Below are 17,911 nucleotides of genomic sequence, written 5' to 3'. Positions count from 1 at the left end.
CCACCCCCCACCCCCCCAGCCTGTCACCCTATCATAGAAGGGAATGAGGTTAGTCATGCCTGACTTGCCTCTGTTGAAGCTATGCTAACTGTTTCTGATCAGCTTGTTCTTGGTGAGGACCTGTTTCATGATATTTCCATGTACAGAGGTCAGACTGACTGATCTGTAGTTCCTTGGATTTTCTTTCTTCTCTTTCTTAAAGATCAGCACTTTATTTGCCCTTTTCCAATCATCTGGGACCTCACTTAACCTGCACAAGTTCTCAGTGAAGATAACCAACAGCTTTGAAATCTACCTCAGCCAGTTCTTTCAGTATCTTAGTCAGCCCTGCCAACTAGACAGGCTAGATGCTTTCTAAGTAATCCTTAACTCTGTCACTACTTTATGCTGTATGACTCCTTCCGGTCTTTGCCAGCTACATTTGTCAGCTGGTAGCTACCCCTATTTGTGAAGACTGAAGTAAAAAAAAGGCATTAAATACTTCAGCCTTCTCTGCATCATCTGTAACTAGATGGCCTTCTGTGTTCTGTAAGGGACCCATGGTTTCTTTAGTTTTCCTTTTATCCTCTTATCCTTGACATAAATGTAATATGCCTTTTTTGCCCTTTCACCTATCTTCTTTTTGAGAGCAGTGCTAAGGCTCCTGCTATTGCTTCCCATTATTAAGATTTTTTCCAGGTTCCTTGGCTCTTTACTCACCTTTGGGCTTTTGTCTCCATTCTCCTGTGAACCTAATTTAACACTCTTATTTTAAATGACATTCATTGGGCAATGGAAACAAAAGCCCAGAGGTATTGCCTTTCCCACCCACAAGCTTAAAGGAAATGGCTGTCCCTACCTTTAAGAGCTCACGTTTTAAAGCTTGTGGGATTTGAAAGTAGACAGGCAAACTCCATGCTCTTGTACTTTTTCTATTGTTGATGCCAACTCCAGCTTCTACTCCTAGCAGCTATGGTTGAAATTTTCAAATGGCATTGCCTGAATTTATAGCTTAACTCCTTATTTCAGCATCTAGATAGAATGGTGTATTGAAATCTTGCAGATCCAGCTGATTTCAGTAGGAGTGTGGCATCCGTTTAAATCTGGGTAAAGTTAGGTATGCTTCAGGAGTGATGTTGGACTGAAATCTTCTGGAGGTATGCATTGTCATAACTGCACTGGAGTCATTGGAGCTGTGCCAATTTTTATACCACCTGCAGATATGTCAGATTTGAGGCACTTGCATTTGAACAAGTTACACTGTATTCTAAGGCAGTGATTCTCAAACTTTTTTTTTTGTGGACCACTTGAAAATTGCTGAGGGTTTCAGTGGACCACTTAAACTTTTTTGTTTTACAAATCAAAGCACACAACTGATATTTTAATATAAGTAGTCTTACCTTACAAGAACAGATATTCTCAATTGTTCTTTAGTCTTTCTGCGGACCACCTGAATGCAGCTCGTGGACCACAATTTGAGAACCTCTGTTCTAAGGTAATTAAAGTGGAGAAAGAATAACTCTGAGACTTTTTTTTTTCTCCAAGTATTTCTAGAAGTGCTTCTAACACTCTTGCCTGAAAACTGTCAGTCGCTTTGATAATCCTTTGTGCAGTTGCTAGGACAGGGACATCAGACTCATTTGTGCCCTGGTCTGGATCCAGAATGTGGGGCTCCTCCTGTGTTGGATCCGAACCACAAGGAGCCTCTGGGGCCAGATGCAGACCTAGCAACAGATGAGGCCTGCAGTGGCACAGGTTTAAATTGGCTGTTGTTTGCCCTCCCATTGCCGTCTTGCATGCCCACTGGGGCTCTGTAACAGGGAACACAGCAGCATGCTTTGCCCCCAAATTCTCAGCTGCTTTAGGAGCCCTGCAGGTCAACTGAAATGGTTTTGCAGGCTGGATCTGGCCCACAGGTTTTATGCTTGATACTCCTGGTCTAGGGAATTGTACATGTAACAATGTGCTCTAGTAGATGGGTCTAGGATTTGGGTGTTCTGGGTTCTATTCCCAGATCTAGCACTTAGTGCCCTGGCTGCCTGTGAGCAAGTGACTACACTTCCCTGTGTTGCAGTTTTCCCATCTGATACAGCGGGGAGGATTATGCCAATCCCCTACATCAGGTATAAGAGTTAAGTAGTACTGACAAACAGGGATAAGGCAACCAACCCAAAAAGATGCCTTTTTTATTTTATAAGAGGCAATGATTGTAGGTGATATTTTTCATTGGACCAACTGCATGGTTATGTTGGACAGCCTTTTGAGTACCACAGTACCTTTCCTCAAGTCTTCAATGGACATCCCCCACAAAAGTCTTTACTTATGTCCTGGACCATCATGGCTACAACATCACTTCAACACGTTTTCTCTTTGACTTCTACATATTTATTGTTAAGTCTAGAGGGGTTTTTTTTCTGCATCTTTTACATAATATGTCAGTTTAAATATAAAACAGGGAACTATATCTTTAGAATATTGAGAGATATTTTCCTAACCCTTTTTTCCACCCCCTAGTAGCCTATAATTTTCACAAAGTAACTTTCCTAAGAAAATGTCTTTCCACTGAGGCCACTATGAAAGGCTATAATTTTATTCTTATTTTATATTGCTTGGAAAGTAAAATAAATTTGATCATTCTTTTATTTTTAGGGAATTGAAACATAAGAAAAGAAGTGGCTTTTTAATTTTACTACAGACATTTTTCTTTGCATGCATTTTTTGCATGGGCTATCAGTTTTTTTTTAATGCAAATTCAAAACTTAGCCAGACATACCTTTCTCATTACAAGCTATATGGATGCAGCTTTTGTTGAAAATTAGCCAGATTTAAGACTATTTATTGTATGTGTGTAACCCATAGTTTTCTGCACAGAAAGTAACTCCTGTGAATATTTATTTTGTTATCCCATTATTTTCTGGGCTCTCTTTGCAATCCTCATAAGCCTTCTTCTCTGTGAACACTTTTCATCCTGCCTCCATAATGGTATGGGAGTGTGCTCTACCATTTGGGTTCTCTTTCTGGTGCCTCCAATCTCAGCTTGTTCATGCTTCAGAGACCACAATCTAGAACTGTATGACATGCAAAATGAGGATTAATTATGCAGTATTCCCTCTTCTAGTAAAAAAGTCATATGATTTTACATATTTTATTAAAAAAATCTGCTGGTAACGTGCCCATACAATGGTCATGATGAGAATTTTTTTTACAAACACAAAGCAATTCAAGGTCTGGGTTTCTGCATAGTGGTGGGCAGAGCCACTTCTGAAGTCTGTGTGCAAGGAAACTGGTAAATGGCTGATAAAGAATTATTTCTTAGTAAATTCAACACCTCTGTTGCATGACCATGTTTTTGTGCTCAGATTATAGTTGTGCAACTACTTGTTGGTTTATAACCTGCTCATTGCAAGTTTTAAAAAACAAAATGTCTCACAACACAAGCAATCAAGTCTATCCCTGTTTAGCTCACCCCCAGAAGGCACATGCAAATGGTGAAACTGGGAAAATTTCCCCTTAACATGCCCACTAATTAGCACATAATATATTTTAAGAAGAGCAGAAAAACTGAATGCTTTGTAGTTTTGTGTAATAGTTCTGAAATATTTTAAACACCATGATTATGTGGACTTTCCAGTAGAGATGCTGAACAGAATGTAGACCATTTCAGACCACACCAGGATGACATTTTTGCAGGGAGTGGTAGTGAAGGCATGAATAAAAGCTTTTTAGAACAGAAAGCCTGGAACAATTCCCTATTATGTGTGTGTAAAGTATCTATAGCTTTTGGTATGTGCAAGAGATTGGGTTTTAGTCTCATAGGAGTTGTGTTTGTCTGTGAGCCTTCCATTCATATTTGGTTTGTGATCAGTGTATTCCTTTCTGACAATGGATGCACTGTCTCTGTGCTGTGAACCGACAGGAGGATTCTAAAGGGGAATGAACAGAACGAGACATTGTGCTAGTTTGAGAGTGATAATCTTCATTTGTATTCTGGTCAGGTAGACGAGTTTCTATGGAAAAGCCAGAGCCAGACGGCGATCTTTACAAGATCTTTTACCCCTTTATCTTTTCTGCGGCTAGTTTGTTGCAGACCTGTCTTTTTTATAATGCAGTTGTTGCTATAGCAGGCTACAGCATTTGGGGGTGGGCACTTGAGTGGCAGACTTAGAAGCTAGTTTTATCGGTATCATACGTATGAAACAACACCACAATAAGAAATAGAAATCTGCTCGTTAAAAATTGCTTACTCTGACCCTGATTCTACAGTGCAGTTATTGCAGGTGGAGGGAACTTTCTGTGTGAATCCTGTTGCATAGTTAGGGTTGAATATAATTTTTAGAGCACTTCTACTTAGGAGATAGATAGCTGTGTCAGTTGTTTAGGAACGTGCCACTCACGTGAAGGTGTAATTCCCTAAACTTTGTTGCACTAAACTATAAGAGCAATTCTAAATTTGGAAGTCTGCATATTTGGAACATTAACCTCAATCCTTAATCTCCTCTTGTTATGACTTTATCTACAATAGATGTCTTCCCCTTTGATTACCCACCACTGCAGCATCCGTGGTGTTGGGGATGCTGGCTGTAGACAAAGCACAGGTACTTACTCACTGCACTCAGATGTCAGTTGAAGGTTTCAGAGAGAGAGAGATTTTGGGAATATTGATAAATTGGGTGGCCCTTAAGTTGTTGAACCCCTTCCTGTTAAAGACTCCTGGCTTGCATTATATTTTTTTATAGGAAAGCTAAAGGTGTTGAATTTGTAGATTGTTAGCTCCCCTTGCTTTAAATACAGCGGGCCTTGTATGTATTACTTATCTGACAGTTCCATTTTCAGGATTGCTGATACAGCACTATTTGTGCTGTAACATTGCTCCTGGAACACACAGGCTTTTGGAGTAGATACAGAACTTCCTGGAATGATACCCAAAAGCCTTATGCCAGCAATTGTCAACCAGGGGTATGCATACTCCCAGGGGTACTTAGAAACGTTGCAGGGGGTACACATAGGTGGGCAGGAATGGAGTGTGCCCTGGGGCATGGCAGTGGCAGCAAACCCCCCCCAGTGCATTTGTCTCTTGGAGGGGGAGGGGTCCCACGCAGCACACCGCGGCGCCTCCCCGACCCCCACCACAGCTCACTCTCCAGATTGGCCATTACTCCTGCAGCAGAGCTGCAAGGGTCTTATTGAGTGTGTTCTGTGCTTGCCCCCCGTGGTGTGCGACTGGCTGTGTGCAAGGCCAGTCAGCAGCCCGCAGAGCTGCAACTGGCCATGGAAAAGCGGTGTGGTGTGCAGCCAAGCAGGGTGCTGGCGGTGGTGGCAGTGGTGGCTGCTGTGTGCGAGCCCCCCTGTTCGGGGCCCCTCCTCCCGACGCCGCTGCTACGTGCACCCCTGGGAGGGCATGGCGGGGCACATGCCTCCAGATCAGCATGCTCGGCAGGGCGGGCTGCAGCTGTGGGATCTGCCAAGCTGTTCCCGGCGGGTGTGTTGGGCCAGGCTGCACTGGGGGGGAGGAGGGTGGGGGGACACTATGGGAAATTTTGGGGCAGCTGCAGCCCCTCCCATAGCCCTGCTCCCAGTGCCACCACTGCCACCACCCACCTCAAGCGTAGCCTGGCACAGCCTCTGCCGGGAAGAGCCCTCCACAGTGCACTGGAATGGGGAAGGGGCAAATCATTCACCCCTTCCCCACTCCCTCCTGCACTGTGGGGATTGCACGGGCCCCCCTCTGGGCTCCCCCACACTACGCCCCTGGACAAGCCCCAGGCTCCAATTGTCCCATGACCCGGCCCGGACAGGACCCCATTCATGGTGAATGGGGCCCCGGTCAGGCTGGGTCATGGTACAATCCCCACAGTGCAGGAGGGAGTGGGGCAGGGACAGGAGTGAATGATTCGCCCCTGCCCCACTCCCTCCTGCACTGTGGGGGCCTTGATCCCCAGCCCCAGTCCCTCCCTCACCACTGGGGGTGAGGGCAGATTGAGGCCCCTGTGGTGAGGGAGGGAGTGGGGCAGGAGCAGGGGCTGAGTCAGTGGGGCTCTGGCTGGGTCAGGTGATGGGACAAGTGGAGGCCTGGGGCCTGGCCTAACCTGGCCCGGCTGAGGCCCCACTCACCCCAGACCCTCCTCTTGTCTGTGCCCTGTTTCCTCCTTCACCCCAGGGGCCTCAATCTGCTCCGACCCATGCTATTAAAAATGAGAAAAAAATATAAAGGGGTACATGAGATGAAACTTTGAGACCGAAGGGGTGCAATTGTTAAAGGTTGAAAATCCCTGCCTTATATGTTGAAGATGTACTCACAGGTGACAAAAGCCTGCTGCACTCCCATCTCCCCATTATCATCCTCACATTTCCACCTGAAAGAAGAAGTCTGAGCTTGTTAGACAAGAGTGATTGCTCTCATCTTTGCTGCTGTCCTCAGCCACCCTGGCAGGATTTCCTTTTCTTTCCTTTTTCCTCTTTCCATTGCTCGCCTTCCCCCTGCACTTCCCCATCTCATTCTTTTAGTGCACGTTGTGGAGGCAAAAAAAGCTCTAAGTCATATGACAAATTCAATCAGCCCCTGATGCACAACCAGAGAAAACAAAACTCTGCGCTTGTTAACCAGAACAAGTGTAAGGTGCTGAGGCAAGATTAGTAGCTGCCCCTCTATTGCTTCAAAGCTATTTATGACTCCCAACTAATTGTATCTGGAGTTGGATTCCCAGTTGCTGTCAGGCTTTTTCAGTTATGAGCCTTTTTGTCAGAATGATTGCCACCAGACATTGTCCAGAGGTGTATCCTATCACATGGGTGACTAGTGCCTCTGGTGCCGGGGGGCACATGCCCTCCCAGTGGCTAGTCAGCAGCCAGCAGGGGGGGGGTCCCCCTATGGCTGATCGCACTGACCGGGAAGCGTGAGTGGGGCACCCAGAAGTGCCAGCAGCGCTTCTCCTGGCTCCCCCACTCCCTGGCCGGCGCTTACAGGGGGGGCACCAGTGCTCCTGCATCTCCATCACCTAAGTGGGGAGCGCTGGCTGTCAGGAGGTGCCCATGCACCTCCGTGCACCCCATGTGCATCACCACTGTCTTACCAAGTTGTAGTTCGTAACACAGGAGGTCATACAACACAGGATACAACAATAGAAGGCAGCTACAGAATCACAGGAGAAACTTTTGTTTTAGTCCCGGTCTCATATAAACCATGGAAGTGCTAGCACTTGAAGGGACTTTCCCACCTTCTGCTTCAGACTGGAGCAATATAACTTACCCCTTGTCTCATTTCTGGCCTCAGAGAATCCATGAGTGGAATTAGGGATCCCTAGAAACCTTCTGAATAGGTTCTTAAAGGAGGCTTGTCTTCACATTTCATATTTCCATCTATTCAGTTCTTCTATTATACACAAGGATCCTAGCTTTAAAAAAAAATGTTTTTGTAACTTCAGCCATTGTTATTCAATACTGCATGTGCTCCCACTATCTATTCCATGTTTCCTGGTATTATTCATGTTGCTTTAAGCAATAAGGGAATTCACTTTTTATCACTTCCTGAACAATTTTTCAGATCAAGGCTTTCTACTGTGGGAAAGCTGAAACAAATATTCACAGAATAATATGATTCCTGAAGCATCTTGATAGGGAAGCTGATCATAAAGCTGGGCTATATATGAATTTTTGGGGGGGCAAGGTTTCATCTCAGACAAATGTTATCAGAAGATGAAGATGACCATAAAGGGAAAGCAAGTGGTGTCAGAAACTAGAATCTATCTCTTACGGATGACTGTTAGGAAAGCTCATCTCTGCATATAATGCATGGGGTGCACAACCAGACCAGTGCTGCACACTGGGGAGCTGGTCCAGATCAGACTCCAGGCCATCCATGTGCACTGAAGCCAGGCTGGTCTGGCATGGGCAAAGCAAACACTGTGTGGACTGGACCAACCCCTGCACCCTGTGCAGCACCCACAGCACTGGGTCTAACTCACATACCAAACCAGCATGCAATGCACAGGATCAGTCTGAGACCCATGAGCTGGGTCATAGGGCTCCATGGGCTGGATGTGGCCCATGGGCCATATGTTAGACAGCCATGGACTAGACCAGTGTTTCCCAACCTTTTCCAGCCTAAGGTACACTTACATTAATAAACATTTTTTGCAGCACACCTGTTAAGGCATTCCCCATCCCCATACTTATGAGATCATTGTAGCTCATTGCCGCAGCAAAATTCCGCAGCACACCTGTTCATTTCTGATGGCACACCATAGTGCTGCAGCATACCAGTTGGGAAATACTGAACTAGACAATGGGACCTAAACCTCTGCCAACAGATTTCATGAGACAAAATGGAGTGGGGTTAACAAGAATTACTGGATAGGATTTGCATGAACTCCCTGAGTGAGCCCTATAGTAGGGATGGAGCATGTTGTACACAGAGCACAGGGCTGGCCCAGCCAAACATGCTGCATGTGACATGGGACCAAAACAGGGGATGCACTGCATGCAGAGCCCTGTTGGACCAGCCCTGCATGCTGACTTTGCCCGATCTGGATGAGTTTGACTGTATGCTAAATGCAAAGAAAACATCTGCCTGTGGAATCAACCTATTGGCATACAAGATCAGAATAACCCTTATGTCAGGGAATTGATACTAGAAAGAGACTGCAGTATCATGGACTGGAAAATGATGGTTCATTGGAACCTCAGAGCATTGTTTCTTCCAAGGATAATTGACTTATCAACATGAAATTACATGATCAACCTGAGCCTGAGAGTCTCTCCTGACATAGGGATAGCAAGTGTCCCATTTATATGTGTGCTTCGTATCAATGGAGAGATGCATTCCAAGGCAGAAGTTGAACTGTAACCTGCACCCGTTGGTGGTGAATATTCTCTTTATATCTGGAAACAGCAGGGAAGTAACCTATTGCCCATGTAAGCTGATCAATGATCTCATGTAAATCTGATCATTGTCTCTGCTCTATGCCTTCCCACCTTTTCCTTTACTCCCCAGGACCATGTAGAGACTATAGGAAAAAAAATAGAGCAACAAGTGATAGAGTTTAATGCCTTTCCACCTGGATAGAATAAGGTTCTCAGGTTGAATTTAAAGTAGCATCACACCTTCTGATAATCCTTTGTTATAGAACAGGTCTACAGTTGTAAAGCCAATTTTCCAACTGGAATAAGGCAGGTTCAAAAGGGAAGTTTTGATCAGGTAAGTATTACTCTTATGGATCCCAAAAAGAAATCTGCTGGTTGGGGCAAAGTCCATGGGTTAATTCAGTTTTTATAACAAGTGAAACCTAGGCTGCTGACAGGCAAGAATAAAAAAAACCCCAGTACTTTACCAGAAGAAGCAGCATGTTAGTTTGACCCAGCTTCGCAGCATCTGTATAGAACGGGTGCTTCAGTGGGACACTTTGGCCCTTTTATCTGATAGCTGATTCAATCAACTATTAGATAAAAGCACCAAAAAGCTGTGTTGAAGTATCCAGTCTATACAGATGTTGGGTGAGCCAGGTCCAACTAACATGCTGCCTCTTCTGGGTATGCACTGCACTTGGTGTGGGGGCATGCCGAGCTTAAAGCACCTCCCCCTGTCTGTAAGCGCCCATAGTATTGAATTCACCCATGAAAGGTCTATAATGTCTGAAAGTGTTCAAATGAAGCATCAGGTTTCTGTGCTACAGAGTTCTTGGCATGTTCACAAATGGAAATTGTGTACAAAGCCCAACATTTAATGCATCCTTAAGGCAACCGTCCTGATTGCAGCTTCACAGTGTCACTCAGCACACCTTGGACTCTTATCCTGCTCCTTGCACCATTACTCAGAATGGGTGGGCAGGTGCCATCATTTTCCTGTCTATTACACTAGACTTCCTGAGGACAAATACCTTGAGGCAAACTACTTTGAGGTAAGGAGTTTTACTGAGTGTGGCCCACTATTGTAGTTTTAGGTCAGACTATTGGTTCTTCTGACTGTCTTCATAGCGCTCATTTGTAAATAAAATTCAAGAAATAGTTTTACTTTTGCCAAATGCCAGAACCAGTCCTTAAGAACAGTAATAACCTTAAGGCAGAAGAGTCAGATCTCATGTGTTGAGTTCTGCTAGGTAGCCACTTGGCCATGGAGAAGTTCACCCAGCGTTACATATCAATTATCCAGTCTTTGTCTCTGCCACTTTTGGCAAAAGTCTTCACACCTCAGTGCTTTGGAAAAAATAGAGGATCTATAAGTGAGCATCTGAAGCAAGATAGTTTTATAATGGATTGCTCAGTTTCCATCCTGAAGGCAAAAAGCTTCCTATCCTCTGGTGATCCTGTTGAAATGGATCTGTTGACTGTAGCATGGTAATGAAGAAGAAAGCCTTTCTGTGCTTGCTTGAAAATGTTCTTTTCGTCAAGTAATGAGGTTCACAGATCCAGATTACCTTGAAGACAAATGGATAATTTATAACAGAGATAAAAGTTGACATTCAGAAATTTAGTTTTAGATTTCTTTCATTGAGGAAAATCATCTCCATGCTCTTCAGTATAAGAAATGTTTCTGCTTACCCTCTCTTTTTCCCTCTTTCAAAGCATAACTAAAACACCTGCGATTTAGGAAAAGTAGAGCCAACTTTTTCTGACTGTGGGTATTGTACAAACTGGCCAGAAATGTAGAGGTAGGAGTGGAATAGCGGAATGTAAGGCTTTTACCCTGCTAGCAGTGACTGACAGTCTAGTTCTAGTCCCAAGCCCCTTGTAATAGATTTGTGGACCTAATTGCTCTAAGAAAGGAAACTATCAGTCAAGCATAATTCAATTTTCTTACTTAGATGCATCATTTTTAAAACAGATGTTAGTGTGGCCTCTCTCCAGTTGTGGATTACTTCTTCCACAAATTCCTACTTCATTCTTTTGTGCTATCAAATGTTGGACAGGGAATCTCCTTGTAAATTAAAGATAACACCACCATATTCCCAGCAGTGTTGCACCGATTAATCAGTTAGCATTCACGTGATGCTTTGTACAGAGAACACAAAGGACCCTGTAAGCGCTAGGTAGTATTACTATTTACGACTGTGAAGAAGCTGCTGATGTGAGAAGTTCTGAACTATGCAGAAAGCTAATTCGGTATGCAGTCACGTGACTGGCATGGCTGCTTTTGTTATATGTACCGTATGGAACGTTCTGCATCACCTAGGCCTGGTGCATTGAGGCAAGTATCTGAGGCTTAACTCTGGATTTTGCTGTGCTATAACCTCTTTTAATGTTCTTTTTTTTTTTTTTTGGACAATCTAATATTAGAGTACACTCACAGTGATGAAAAGCTGAGCCAAAACCAAAATATAACCTGAAATGCATGCCACTCCCAAGCCAATATGCACATTTTATTTAATGTTTCAATACCACTGCCTTTTGTTGTGGTAGGGAAACCTTTCCAGAGTTATAGCTAATACAAGTTTTACCTTTAAAATATGCACATATCTTTTATGAGAAAATACCAGTTGCTATCCTGGAGCATATTGAAAAGTTATGCCTCTGATAGAGTAAGAGATGCCTCCCCAGCCTTACATATTAGGAGGAGAAATTTAAAACTAATCAGAGCACACAGGTGCAACTGCTGTAAAGATTGAATGCGACATGTTATACCGAGATAGCGTAAGCTGGCTTTCTTTCTAGTTGCTAATTCCTAGATGAGCTGTCACTTGCACAATTAAATATTAAAGAAGTTCTGTATAGGATGGATTGTGTTAATCTAGCCATTATGTAGTAAGTGTGAATTAAATGCTGTCAGGACTGCATTGGTTGCTCTTATGCTGAGTTTTTTGTATACATGGGAGGTTTTGGAAATGTAACAATAACACAATTGGAAAGAGACTTAAGAACCCAAGTTTACTCCAAACATATATGTGTTAGAAGCAGGCAATAGCATATGCTCTAAAGCAGCGATTCTCAACCAAGCTGTCACAAAATCCTTTTAAGTGTGCTGCTGAGTGCTGTGCAATATTAGCAGTACACTTGATTCACAACATCAACACAGAGATTTCAAGTAGTGTCAAAACCATTCTGACCTGTTGTGATCTTTCTGAGTTTCTTGCAACAGAATTGTTATTTTTTCCATAGTTAAAATACAAGTGAAAAGCTAAGAGCTGGCAACTTGAGGGGTGTTTTGAATCTAAAAAGGTTGAGAATCACAGCTCTAAAGAATGCTGGACAGCAGTGAGGGCTGAGCAGAATGACATGTCTCTTCACAGAATTTAACTATACAGATGCCCAGGTCTATGGAATTTGTTCATCTTGGCTTAATTAAAATGAAAGCCTGTACATTATTATAAGAATAGTGGCAGCTGAAATTATGCCTTTAGAGCTGATAGCAGTTGCAACAGTGCATACTTCTCTCAGATATGAGCCTAAGAATATGGTGATCTTCATTCATTGCTTTAATTGATCCAAATAGCAAGGGAACCTATTGGCTTAATTTACAGGCAAAGGACAGCATGTGCTACAAAGATATTTGTTGTATGTAACCAAGTTACCTAATGTAGTACTGGATCTTTAAAATTTTGTTTGCTATAACTGAACGCTTTCAACTTTAACACGTAACAGCATCCTGCAGTTAACTCATGTAACCTATTTTATTGTCATTTATTCTATGGGAGGCAGAACTTTCCAAACCAGTCCTGCTTTGTATATATGACCTTTTTATGCTAGCATATGTGAAGAAATCTCCCACTGATGCCGTACCATGTATGCAGCTGAATGAATAGTGAAAACTATAGAAGCACTTTTATACGTGGAGAGTTAAGCATTTTTAACACGCCATTGAGCTCTGCTCAGATCACATAAAGATGTGAAAGAGGTAACATTTTCTGTGCTGTTTATACTGTGACTCCTATCCGTGCAAACTGAGCATAGCAGCAACAGTAAAGGATTTCCCAAGAAACGCTAGTGTAGACAGAGGCCATGTGTTTGAAAATATCCTTAATCCCAGACTACCTCATCTTTGGAAATGTAAATCATTCATACACTTAAGGATTTTAGGGAGGCTAGATTAGAAATCCTAGATATGGTCAAATGCCTTGGTTTGAGATTTTTTGAGAGTTTAAATTTTGAACAATAGATTCAAAAAATCAAAACCAAATCCAAGTTCAACTGGATAAGAAAATGGAGTTTCAAAAACACTTACCATTCAAAGACCCTCGTAAAATGGGCCCGTGTTTAAGTGACAGTATCTAGTTTGAAAGCAAATAAATTTTTGAAAGGGGAGATGTATGTAATCTCAGGTACTATACTACTTTGCTTTCCCTTGCCAGCACTTTAATTTTTATAATAGAATTTGCCTATTATTTCAAAATAATTATCCTTTCTTTCCCTCTTTTCATAAGCATCTTTGACACAACAGCAGCAAATGGAGTCAATCTGACTATGCAGATAAAAAAAGTAAAGGCCAACTAATCAGCCTTTCCCTCCTCCTCCTCCTCTCCACTCCCCAAATAGAAAATCATTTGTTAGGGTTTTTTTCCTTACTCTAACTGGTATCTAACCTCCCAGTTACAGTAATCTTAGGAGTTACCTGTAGCAATAGTGCATGTCTAATGGATGGAAGGATGTCCTTCCTGCTGTGAAAGACTGATGCTGAGGGGCATTTGTGTGGGTACTGTGTTGTTCTTAATGATAGAGGTGATACTTTAAATACACAATTACAGCAACTTTGATCAGATTTGTTTGAGATGCCATTGGAAATATTTCCTTAGAGGTAAGCAAAGATGCAGTTGTATAAGTGAAAAATAGCCAAGTCTATCAGATGTCTGGGTACAATATACAAGAGTTGTTTGTTTCCTTTCTTTTCCTCTTTTTTTTTTTTTTTTTTTTTTTTGTGTTTTGCTTTGCTTTTTCTTCCCATATGGTATTCTGAAGCAGACTTCACTGAGGTTTTATTCCTTTCCCTAGATGTGGATAACTTGACCCCTGGTCTCCTCCTCTAACTCTTAGAGCTGATCATCAGCCTGACACAGTATTGATCATAAAAATCATTACAGCGATAAGTGGAGTGACCTTGTTCCTAAATATGTTTTTTGGTATGGTCCAGATGTACTTGGACTGGAAATTGGTTGCCATGTTGCTGTGATGCATTTCCTTGCTAAGAATGTACCTAGGAAACTTGGAGATCTCTTTTTGGATAGAAACTCAAGTCCGGAAGCAATGCTTTTCAGTAATCATTCCACAGTATGGGCTAGAGAGCTGGAGTAGTTCTAGTACAAGTAAACTATTATCAGAACAGCTCTATAAATCATTTCAAATCGCAGGAAGAAAGGACTTGGGAATGGTGAATGGTGAACTTCCAATAAACAACTTTCAAGAGATGTACATTTGTGGTGATAATCTTCCAGTGTTCCCTGCACAATGTAGAGGAGTATTCAGTCTGCAGGAAATCCTGGCTTTCTTCAGATTAAGGAAGATAGTCTCAGAAAGGGTAGTAATTTCCATTTACTCTCTCTTACCTCTTTAATCATTGTCCTCCATATTTGTGGAACACAAACAATAGAGAACTGGCAGAGAGTAATTTTTTTTAAACCAGTTTTCCTGCCCCAGGAAAAATGTCATATAAACAGCGTAGGAGCTTAAAGTTCAGACCAACCTAAGTATCTGATGAAAAAAGAAAGGGGACGGCAGAAGCTGTTTATAGCAAATGCCAAAAAACATGCCAGTAGCTCTGGACATGCTTTTACTGGCAGATGCATTTTAAAAAAGTATGTTTGACCACTGGATTGATAAGTGGAAAAACAAATTGTGAAAACTTTGTGCTCCACTGAAAAATCTGTAGTCTCGTTTGTGAATAGCCAATGACAGACGAGCACAATCACTAAGGTCTAGGATTAAAGAAGAAGAAATTGGCTGCCACTTGTGAAAATGTGTGTTGTGTACTGGGAAAGAGAGAGAATGTTGCTCTGATTTATTTCCTGCATAGCAGTCAGTAATTAAGTGGTGATTGTGAAATTTAAGCAGATGAAAGCTAATCATTTTTAGAATCCTGCTGGTGAATGTGTAGTTCAGCTGTCTCTCTTCACACAGGCCCTCAGCAGGTCCTTGATAATGAAACCAGTTCTATAATTAGCTGGGTGGCAGCATCATAACTGCTTGCTTCTGTTTGGGGGATGGAATAACTAAAGTAGTAACATGCAAGTAGGTGTCTTTCCTTTTTATTTTAAAAACAACCCTAGTGCCTTCCAGTTACTTTTTTTTCCAAAGGTGTTTGTAAATGATAACACGGTGGCAGCATTTTAATTCTGGCAGTTTCTTCAAATTGATTTTAGATTGATTGTTATGTTCAGTTCTGTAACTCGACAGTGAATTTATCCTGAAGCCCCCTGAGTAACTGCAGGAGAAGCAGTAAAGCACTAATTGATCTCCATATGCAACCCATCCAGTTTACAATAATTCATATGCTCATAAAAAAAAAACCTAATAAAATCTGAGAGAGTCGCATTGGAGATTCTGGCCATGTGTTGGATCAAGGTGTCTTTTTAACTCCTCCCCTCATCTGGTGCCTCTAAGCTTTTCCTTCAAACAGTTTTAACAGTTTGGGGGAAGCCAGAATTTAAAGTGCTGAAAGATTATCAGTTGAGATGCTCAGAATTAAGAGGCCCAATTGAGGTTGGAAGGTGCAAATTTAAAATTATTTTGAGAATTTTCTTTGCTATGGACAGTTAGCTTCTGGTTTGCTTCTGGCCAAGAGCTCTTCTTCCATCCGGAAAAGCACAGGTGAAAAAATGCAACTTATTCTTTTTGACATGGATCTTGCTTTGTGTGCGTCTCTTAATGATTGCATTGCTATAACTTAATGGCAGTTAAATTAAGCACTCTGCTTTATGCTATACCTTGTAAATTAAAAGCTAATACAAATAGTGATGACCTGCTTACTAACCCCATTTTTATGTCAAAAGCCTCTATGCCTGTGCTTCAAGAGAGATACAATGGTTTCCAGTAATTTTCTGGGTTGAGTACTGGGGTTTAGATTTAACCTGTACCAATGGCTTGGGCTTGGAAACTCTGAGGGTATGTCCAGATGAGTGTGGACATGCGGCATGCACATGCATATGCAAGTGTTCACTGCGCTGCTATTTTGAAGTGTGAGGTGGTTTTTTAACCCTGGGAAATCCCGGGGATCTAAAAAACCCATGCCTAAAAAAAGTGGGGCAGCGCACGTGGTGGCAGTGCACACTGACCAAAACTGGAGCCTGGCTGGCCGGAGCCACACTACAATTGCCAGTCAGTCACCGTGGTGCAGGAGTCATAGAATCATAGAAGTAGGGTCGGAAGGGACCTCGTAGATCTTCAAGTCCGACCCCCTGCATGGGCAGGAGGGAAACTGGGCTCAAGTGACCCCAGCCAGGTAGGCATCAAGCCACTTCTTAAAGACCCCCAGGGTAGGAGCCAGCACCTCTTCCCTTGGAAGTTGGTTCCAGATCCTAGCTGCCTTAACTGTGAAGTAGTTCCTACGGATGTCTAATCTAAACCTACTCTCCAACAACTTGTGGCCGTTATTCCTTGTTATCCCGGGGGGCGCTAGGGGAAACAAGGTCTCCCCGAAATCCTTCTGGTCTCCCCTAGTGAGTTTATAGACAGTCACAAGGTCCCCCCTCAGCCTTCTCTTGTGAAGGCTGAACAGGTTCAGGTCCTATAGCCTCTCATTGTAGGGTCTGCCCTGCTGTCCCCGGATCATGCAGGTGGCCCTCCCCTGGACCCTCTCAATGTTGTCCACATCCCTCTTGAAGTGGGGTGCCCAGAACTGGACACAGTACTCCAGCTGTGGCCTGACCAGTGTCGCGTAGAGGGGGATGATCACCTCCTTGGCCCTACTTGAGATGCACCTGAGGATGCACGATAAGGTCCGGTTAGCCCTGCCGACCGTGACCTCGCATTGTCGGCCCATGTTCATCTTGGAGTCAGTAATGACTCCAAGATCCCTTTCTGCCTCCGTGCTCTCAAGAAGGGAGTTTCCCATATTATAAGTGTGCTGCTGGTTACTACTGCCCAAGTGCAGCACCCTGCACTTGTCCATATTGAAATGCATCCTGTTTTTGTTAGGCCAACCTTGCAACCTATCCAGGTCTTTCTGCAGTCTTTCCCTCCCTGCTACCGTGCCCATCTCACCCCAAATTTTGGTATCATCAGCAAATTTGAACAGGTTGCTTTTCACCCTGTCATCCAAATCGCTGATAAAGAAATTGAACAGTGCGGGCCCAAGGACCGAGCCCTGGGGGACTCCGCTGCCCACTTCCCCCCAGGTCGAATATGACCCATCCACCACCACCCTCTGAGTATGACCCTTCAGCCAATTAGCAATCCACCTGACTGTGTAGGCATCGATGCCACAGTCGCCTAGTTTTTTAATGAGGATGGGGTGGTTGACAGTGTCAAAGGCCTTGCTGAAGTCCAGAAATACTACATCCACGGCGACACCTGCATCCAGTACTTTTGTGACCTGATCGTAAAAGGCAGTCAGGTTGGTCTGACATGACCTACCCCTAATGAAACCGTGCTGGTTGCCCTTGAGCCCATGGCTGCAGCTCCCAGAGGCCCCCATGACTCCAGATAAGGCTGCTGGGGCCAGTTGCTAGCCCCAGCCTCCCGTACCCTACTTGGGGCAATTTGCCGTGCACCAGAGTGTGCATGGCACGGGCATTCCCCAAGGACAAGTAGCAGTGGCAGAAGGTGTGCCATTGCTACTTGTCCCTAGGGAAATGCTTGTTCCCGCTTGTGGGAATGTGCCCTGAGAGTCCACTGGAAACTCTTTTTTTGTTTGTTTTACCTGAATCCTTTAACTTTAACCTTCATGTCATTATGGAAAGCCCATCAGTTGGGGAACAATTAGATTTATTTTTTTCATAGGTAAACTCATAGATGCTAGAGTCAGAAGGGACCTCAACAGATCATCGAGTCCGACCCCCTGCCTAGGCAGGAAAGA

At 43.4% G+C, this 17,911-nt stretch overlaps 1 protein-coding gene across 5 annotated transcripts in view; it reads left to right on the top strand.

Annotated features, from left to right (window-relative positions):
- The window catches only part of TSPAN7 (tetraspanin 7), a 147,215-nt gene that overhangs the window by 34,071 nt on the left and 95,233 nt on the right, over positions 1-17,911 (top strand). The window contains exon 1 of one of the 5 annotated variants that reach the window (XM_025205181.1): positions 15,095-15,126. The exons of the other annotated variants lie outside the window; for them this stretch is intronic. Coding sequence (XP_025060966.1) covers positions 15,121-15,126 — 6 coding nt within the window. The 5' untranslated portion in view covers positions 15,095-15,120. Of the gene's footprint in view, positions 1-15,094; positions 15,127-17,911 lie in introns of those variants that run through there. 5 annotated transcript variants of the gene reach the window in all.

The sequence above is a fragment of the Alligator sinensis genome, unplaced genomic scaffold (assembly GCF_000455745.1).
Source record: "Alligator sinensis unplaced genomic scaffold, ASM45574v1 scaffold243_1, whole genome shotgun sequence".
NCBI lineage: Eukaryota > Metazoa > Chordata > Crocodylia > Alligatoridae > Alligator > Alligator sinensis.
This window is presented reverse-complemented; position numbering and strand designations above follow the sequence as displayed.